Source organism: Ooceraea biroi, chromosome 4, assembly GCF_003672135.1.
Source record: "Ooceraea biroi isolate clonal line C1 chromosome 4, Obir_v5.4, whole genome shotgun sequence".
Lineage (NCBI taxonomy): Eukaryota > Metazoa > Arthropoda > Insecta > Hymenoptera > Formicidae > Ooceraea > Ooceraea biroi.
Genome location: NC_039509.1, coordinates 13711221 through 13718889, shown reverse-complemented (window position 1 = coordinate 13718889; position 7669 = coordinate 13711221). Strand labels below are relative to the sequence as shown.

General features: G+C 42.6%; 2 protein-coding genes across 4 annotated transcripts in view; both read left to right on the top strand.

The window, feature by feature from the left end:
* Positions 1-7669, top strand: part of LOC105278329 (furin-like protease 1) — a 220195-nt gene that overhangs the window by 173515 nt on the left and 39011 nt on the right. For all 3 annotated transcript variants that reach the window (XM_026969219.1, XM_011337361.2, XM_011337351.2), the window contains exons 3-4: positions 5994-6212; positions 6689-6817. In XM_026969219.1, coding sequence (XP_026825020.1) covers positions 5994-6212; positions 6689-6817 — 348 coding nt within the window. The remainder of the gene's footprint in view (positions 1-5993; positions 6213-6688; positions 6818-7669) is intronic.
* LOC113561833 lies at positions 2598-4940 on the top strand. Its single transcript, XM_026969221.1, has one exon. The coding sequence runs from the start codon at positions 2612-2614 to the stop codon at positions 4469-4471; it is 1860 nt and encodes a 619-aa protein (XP_026825022.1). The 5' UTR covers positions 2598-2611; the 3' UTR covers positions 4472-4940.

Below are 7669 nucleotides of genomic sequence, written 5' to 3'. Positions count from 1 at the left end.
TGTGATTTTATATCTTCGCTGTAAATTGCTTGTTAAAGCATCGTTGCTATAAAAGCTTGCAGATCTAATTGAATCGGCAGTCATAACCAGAAAAGTGGAGAGGTTTGCTCAAGTTTATAAACTTATTTCTTGAGGTATTTCATTCTTTTCTTCAATTCGTTTATCCACGACGGAAATAATCCCGAGTTCGCCGGAGAAATTGCGTAAAGGGACACTCGTTACCCAGATTCGCGCGTATAAAAAATACTTGCTGTTGTGCAGGATAAAAAGGTCGGATCTCGAATTCGAGGGGGTTGCTTTCAGCTTCGAAGCGAGTGAACGTGAGACAGAGAGAGAGAGAGAGAGGAAGCATGATGCAGGGAAAAAACTCGTAGCGTAATTTCTTGTACGGTTCTCCCTTCCACGCTTTCTGTTTCTGCGGTGCATCCTCTTTGTGCATAGGGCGATTCAGTTGCGCGCCAATTCGACGCGGTAGGTGCACTCTATGGAATTACGGTGCCGCGCGCGCGTCCTCGGTCGTCGTCGGACCATCGCGATGACATTATCCCTTCGCCGAGGGCTCTCACAATTTCTGCGGTACCCGCAATCCGGCGTTCGCCAATCAACGCTCTCGTGCCATCCGATAAATCGGATGAGCCGCCTGCTGGAGCGCAGCACCTAATGAATCAGATTCGATGCGGAGCTAGCGGCATTGTGATCGATTATCCTGCGTGCGCGGGGACACGAATCTGGAACTTGGCGATATCCCAATGTCCGGATTCAATTTGCAAATCCCTAATGGCCGAAAGCGAGAGCAGGTCGTTGGTGTTTTAAGAAATTGAACCTGCCACAGGCATATTAACGAAGTTGCACGTCGAACTATTAGCCCTCAAGAGATTGATTTCGCGTGATTTAACGACATAATCGATAAGAGAATAGGTACATATATAATACATACAGAAGTTATACAGTATTTCGAAATAGATTCTATTTTCGAATAATCTCTTTTGAATAATTCTATATGAATTTGCGAGATAAGATTCTGCGTAGTTTTGTTTTCTTTCTGCAGAAAGAAGCATCTCCCTTTCTCAATCGTATTATAATTTTTATCGCATTTGAATGTAGGTAATGTAGAATAATCTCATTGTCTTTTTCGTTATTATCAAAATAATGTCAAACACGGTACAAATCTCCGCTAATAGTTTTCAGTCAAAATATTTCAAACTAACATTTGATCTATCTCTCTTTCTCCATTTGTTTATTCTCTCTTTGTCTCACATGATCAACTAAATTGAAAGTTACGCCTCGTGTGACAATATTATCAAGTACGTGACAATATCGCGATTCCTGAATACGAATCAAGGATCCACGAGATTGGGATAGCCACCGCAGTTTGCGTGGACATAAACTAATGGCAATATTACTCCACTATGAGCGCGCGCGAGTCGTCGAGCGGAATTCGCCAATCAATGTCCTCGCACGAGTTCTCAAATCGGATAAGCCCGTAGCCTGAGCCATTCGTAATGAATCCGATCGATCGAATTGAGCCCGCCGCGTACGTGCGAGGACACATATCGAAGATGAACCCGAAGCGCGCCGCTAAAGCGATTTAGCCACGATTCTGCATCGCGGTAGCAGCTTCGCGAATGGAAAGTTTGGAATGGAATGCGTAGGACCTCGTCTACGATTTCCGCAGTTCCACGAATTTTGGTGGTGATTAGGACCAATGTTCAATGGACAATCCTCAACCAACGAGAGGCAAGGCAAAGTTGCCAGAGGAGTTGAAAATTAATTCAGGCGTAGGGAGGTAACGATAGGCGCGAATGATCGTGACATTTACCATGACAATGTGGTGAGATAATACCGTAAATATATTTAAAATCGCGTGACGGAGATGTGGAGACATGCAGCAAAAATGTGATATCGAGCAAGTTTGCATAACTTCAGCCGATCGTGAAATCTTAACGCGCACGTTCAGTGCGTATCGTGTCAAAATTTACGGTTTAATTAGAAAATTTAAAATCACCGCAATGATCCTGAAAAAATTCAAATGGCTTGCTTTTTAAATTTATTATTCTTGAACTTATTTTTCTTAATTGATTTCCTTTGATACACGCATATCGCTGTATTTGTTCACTATACATTTTAATGTCTCTGGAATGTAACCTCGGATCTTAATATTAGCAAGTACGAAGAATTGGCAAGCGAAAGAGTAACAAGATCAAAGTTCAACTGAGAACTCCCTCCTGAAGCTTCTGCAGTGAGAAATGCTGGCAGATTTGTGGCGTAAGGTAAAGTCCAGTCGGAGATTTTAACTTATGTTGAGGAAAGTATACGTCAAAAAGAATGCAGAGATTCAGCTCGTGCATTTTATACAGATAGTGCTCTCTGATCCACATTATAATATTCATCGAGGAGTGCGGTGTATTTACCAGCGAGAGTAAATTCAAATATTGCAAGTCTGCTGATGTTTCTTCCGTAAGTAATACAGCTTCTCATCCAGGTATCAACGAAGGCGACCTCGGCACCGTGTTTGTTTAATTATAAGAGGCCAGGAATACTAGCAAAAGGATTTTTCGAAAACTATCTCAAAGAAGAATTTTCTTCGTCGCGATGGAACAAGATCCGCGAGATGAATGTTCTGCCTGGACTCTTGAGATTCTCATTACGTGAAAAGTCACAGGAACCACACGTGCTAAACGAGTCCCTAAAGTGTCCACAATCATCGGCATCACACATTATGATTCCTATGATTTTGCCCAAAAATTTCAAAAGTATAGGCCAAAACGATTCCATAATGGGTGATCGGTTACTTTTGCAGCGTAACATTTCCGAAAAGCTAATCACGCGGCTCAAACGATGGAAGAGCACGCAGTCCAGCTGCGAAGATGACTGTTCAAAGAAACTACAAGGATCCATCGAGGATCACCAACAATCCTCAGAGTCCTGTGAGAAATCGCGCATAAGATGTGACGACGATCATCAATTATCTGCGGAGAATTGTCAGAAATCCTCCAGCGATTTGTTGAGCCATCAAGAATATTATCAGTCGGTCGAATCCAGTCTTCCGATATATTCGGACAAGCCTGTGCCGTATAATGATCGCCAGGCATGCGATTCAACGAAACGCGATCCTCAAGAATGCTCGCCAATCTCAATCGACGAGTGTGGTGACAAACGCACAAGATGGACAACGTCAAGTTATTGGACTACTGGAAAACCAGCAACAGAGAGAGAGCTCTGTCATGAACAGAAATCAATTCCATCTGCTTATTCAAAAGTTCGCACGGAATTATACACGCCAAGAAAGTGCAGCAAAGAAGAATCCAAAATGACGAAGGAAAACGATTCGAATCGTGTTACTTATCCTACGCAACGACGCTCCGAATCGGAAACGCGTTGGGGTCCCGAAAATACCGAGACACCGAATACACGAGAGAGTTGTCTCGCGGAAAGTAAGACGCCAGAAGCGAATCTGGACAGTTACGAGCATCAAATAAAGCCCGATCCTCCACCACCGAGATACCAACATTGGACCGAGAATCCGCCACCTTATTGCGACCATTGCTCGAAGGAGGCGACGATCACCGTTAAACCTTCACCGATGATGTTTGTTCCCAAGAAAGGACCGTGGAAATCTAGTCTGACAGGCACTGCATGGCCGTGTCATGAAAATTCCATCGGAAGCCCGAGTAAAAGTAAGCGCAGCCAAACAGTCGTTAAGACGAAAACGAAATGTGCAGCGCATTCGCGGGAGATTTCATCAGGGAAGAGTGCACCGCGTCGCATGGTCTCCTTTGAGGATAAGTGCGCCGATTTCTTGACGCTTCCCGCGCCTGCCAGCAAAACGAAACCGGAGATCCAACGATTTCCAACGCTGACCAAATGTGGTCGTTGTCGTATCGAGAGATCCGAGAAGGAGCAGTTGCTCGTGCCGGACATCAGCGATTGCAAGCCTAACGTGGCAAGCTTGAAGTACCAATTGAGCAAGTGTCCTCGCATCAAGGAGATGTGGAGTGTCGCCGCCGTTCGCGATTCTCCTGTCGACGTCGGCATGCAGTTCCAAAGATCACGGACTTCTTCATCCCGCTATCAAACGACAAAGAGACCGCGAAGCCGAAGGAGTAAAGAGAGAGCGACGAGAACGAAGAGGAGATTCAAGTCATCTGGATGGACGCGACAGAGGTACAAAGTTCGACTGAAGATCTTCCGCAAGGGAGATGGACGACTTGATCCTTGCCTGCCGCGAATCGCCGAGCTGAGACAACCGCGCGGCGAAGCGATGCCGCCGTCTCCGTTCAAAGATCGGAAACTGTTCGAGACCACTCTGGATCGGAAAGAACTTTCCCCGCGATCGAGAAACTCGTGTTCCGATTATTGTCCAACCAAGTGCCCGGTTGTCGAGAATAAAAGTTATCCGACGAAGATGGACGAGTGCAGGATGGTACGCGAGCAAAACTCGAAGAAGTGTCCTCGCAAGAAGCACTGTTGAGCTTTTAGATGGCGTTATGCGAACTTTTTGATCGCGCTGATGCGTGTGAAATATCAACTTTGTGATCGAGAACTCATTTTTAATTTGTATTTCGGGTACAAGATACGGCAAATAAACGCATAATTTATGAAGTATTTGTATATTAATATTATTTAAAAATTATTGTAGCTAACGATTATTATTTATCTATGTTCTAAGTACTTTTATTATTTGTGAAACAGATTTTCGCAACAGAGAAATGATGTTTATTTCAACAAATGTTTCAGTTTTCTTTGGACATTCATTAAATTCCACTAAAAAGGCAAGAACGTGATAAAATTTCTGCAATAGAATTTAGTGAAGTACCAGGTTAATTTATCCCGGCTTGTTTATATTATAATAATGCGAAGCAGCGTAACAGTTTTGTAAAGTGAAATGTATGCACGGGACGTCCAAAGGTGGCATTATGAAGGTGCAAGAAGGGAGGAAAGAGGAAATGAAAAAATGCAACTCCGCTCGAGACGACTACAAAAGAAGTCCGCTCGCCAGCAGCTGGCCTCCAACTTTTCACGTTTATCATTATCTCACCCGCTCGCCCTCCACCTCTCTTTTCCACCGTACAATCTTATTTTTGTACCTGCTGGAACAAACTTGCGCATCAAACGCCGTTGTTTTATGGCCGGTATACATTTTCATTTCCGTCGGTAGAGATGATATATCTCGTAGCCCTAATAAACGCGACTCGGGATTTAGCGGGCATTTATCTTGTCCATATCGTCGGGAGTAATGGGAAAAAATGGGAACGCGAGTTCGCGTTAATCCAATCCCGATAATTAATGCGAAGCAGCGGCAATTTTCACGCCCACGACTCGCCCGGTGAGCCCGTGTTCCCGATCTGATCCTGCATAATATTAATGTCGCGAAACTGATATACGTCTGTTTATGTACTCCCGCGATTCTACGACGCGACTTTACAGCTCTTTAACTTCATCAAATTCTAGGTATTAAATTATTAATTAATGTAATAAATATAAATTCTACGTCTAGCCATGTATGCGCTCAATACGTAGCATACGTAATACGTATGCTGTTACGTACTCAATAGTATATGTAATACATATGCTATTACATACTCAATAATAGCATACGTAATACGTGATCATTAGCATGATCTGCGCTTCTTTCGAGCTACACTTGATTTATACAGTCAGGAAGCTTGTTCAGTTAGCTTAACACGTATAAGCAGCTTGTTACATTGCTTCGATGATTCCAGAATTACGGGCTGTCTGCAAGAACGTTAACCCGCATCCGTTTTTTCCCTCTCATTGAAGTCGCGAAACGCGCGCAATTGAGGAGCACGGTAAAATAGGAAACGGAGGAACGATTGCCGGAAATGTTCGCGATCGTTAGCTCCTAATTGAACGTCCGGTGAATAACCGGGATCCCGAGGGCGCTCGTTTTCCCTGTAATGGACTTGTAATAACGAAAACCACAGCGGGATATTTTCACAGTATTCATACGGAACGATACCGTGTTCTTACAGATAAACGATGATTGGTATCACATGGAGCATCGATCCGTGGTGAAGAGATCGACGGAGCCGCATCTCGAAGTGCACCAGAGGCTAATGAAAGACTCCAGAGTACGTCGAGCGGAGCAGCAGCGGGCGAAATCGCGCACCAAAAGGGATCTCATAATCAAACGTCCGTCCAATATACTAAATATGCTGAACGACGAGAGGTGGCCTCAGATGTGGTATTTGGTAAGCCGAACATTTCCAATCGATAATATAATATTAAAGTAGTCTTTATACGAAGCACAAAACTATTTGTGTTGGGTAAGTAAAGCATGTTTCACGGAATGGATTTATAATAATTTATGGATTTGTTTATTTAATCCGCAGTCATATTATTCAGAAATTAAAATTCGGTAGGAGTGCTTTTTGAGTTAAAAGTAAACATATTTGTGAGAAATATATTGAAAATCATATTTTACATTAGAAAGGTTTTACTCGACGTTAACTATTACATTTTTGATGATACTAGTGGACGGAAAAATATATAGCTTCGTATTTCACGTCGCAATTTCTTTGAGAGATTTACCTTGTAATCAATAAGTTACAAATAAACAAAATCGATCGATATCAGCAGTGAAAGCGTACCGACTTTTATATCGTGAAGAACTACATTGCTGCCCGGAAGTGAGATGTCGGATGAAATTTGATGATTTTCTTTTTAGAACAGGGGAAAAGGTTTGGACATGAACGTGCAGGGCGCCTGGGCCGAGGGAATTACCGGAAGTGGCGTCGTGGTCACGATTCTCGACGATGGATTGGAAAAAGACCATCCTGATCTTCAAAAAAATTACGTGAGCATTTTGGCATCATTATCGTAGTTAAAATTTACATCCTCTAAAAATCCTTACTTAAAATTTCATCGAGTTTTATAAAATTTAAACATCTTGTGTCAAACAAAAAGCAAACACGTTTTTCATAATCGCACGGCAATAATTTAATTTTACGCGCTCACTTTCGTACAGAGAATATTGCGAACCAGCAGCAATCACAATCTAACATTTGATTGAATAACGATTTGTAATCTTCCGCAGTGACCGTAGCAATCTTGCAGAGTAGCTCTTCCATTAGATTTACGCGAGTGAATAGAAAACGCAGATGCTTAATATTTGCCTAATATCATGCGATGGATGGATTCGATGTGCGCGAACGCCCGTTGAGCCGGGAAAGAAAAAGAGGAAAAATTCTGACGGCGCGCACAATAGGATCCGGCAAACGAAGGCATATCGAGGATGCATTGAAAGTATTGGCGTTGAGCGCGGATGGAAGTTATCGAATATACGCATCGAGCTATTGATTCATGGATGGTTACGTTGAATGAGATACCTGCACGTGCAGTAGAAAGTGAATCGCATTAATCAGCTAACGAACACGCAATAGCGCTCCTTAATGCGTTACTCCGATTAGTCTAATGCCTATCGCTACGGTCTGTTTCTTATTACGCTGATGAAGAAAGTTTTTGAACATTTGTAGTAAGATTCATAGTATGATATTCCACTCGTTTAACGATTATAATAATTATAATATTTTATTCGGTGCAATAATTCTTTTTTTCTTGAGAGTACTGCACAAAAGAATTAATTAATTAATTTGTCGATTACTTTTCGGAGAAATATTTCTGTCTTGCGTAAAAGGAAAGAATCTAT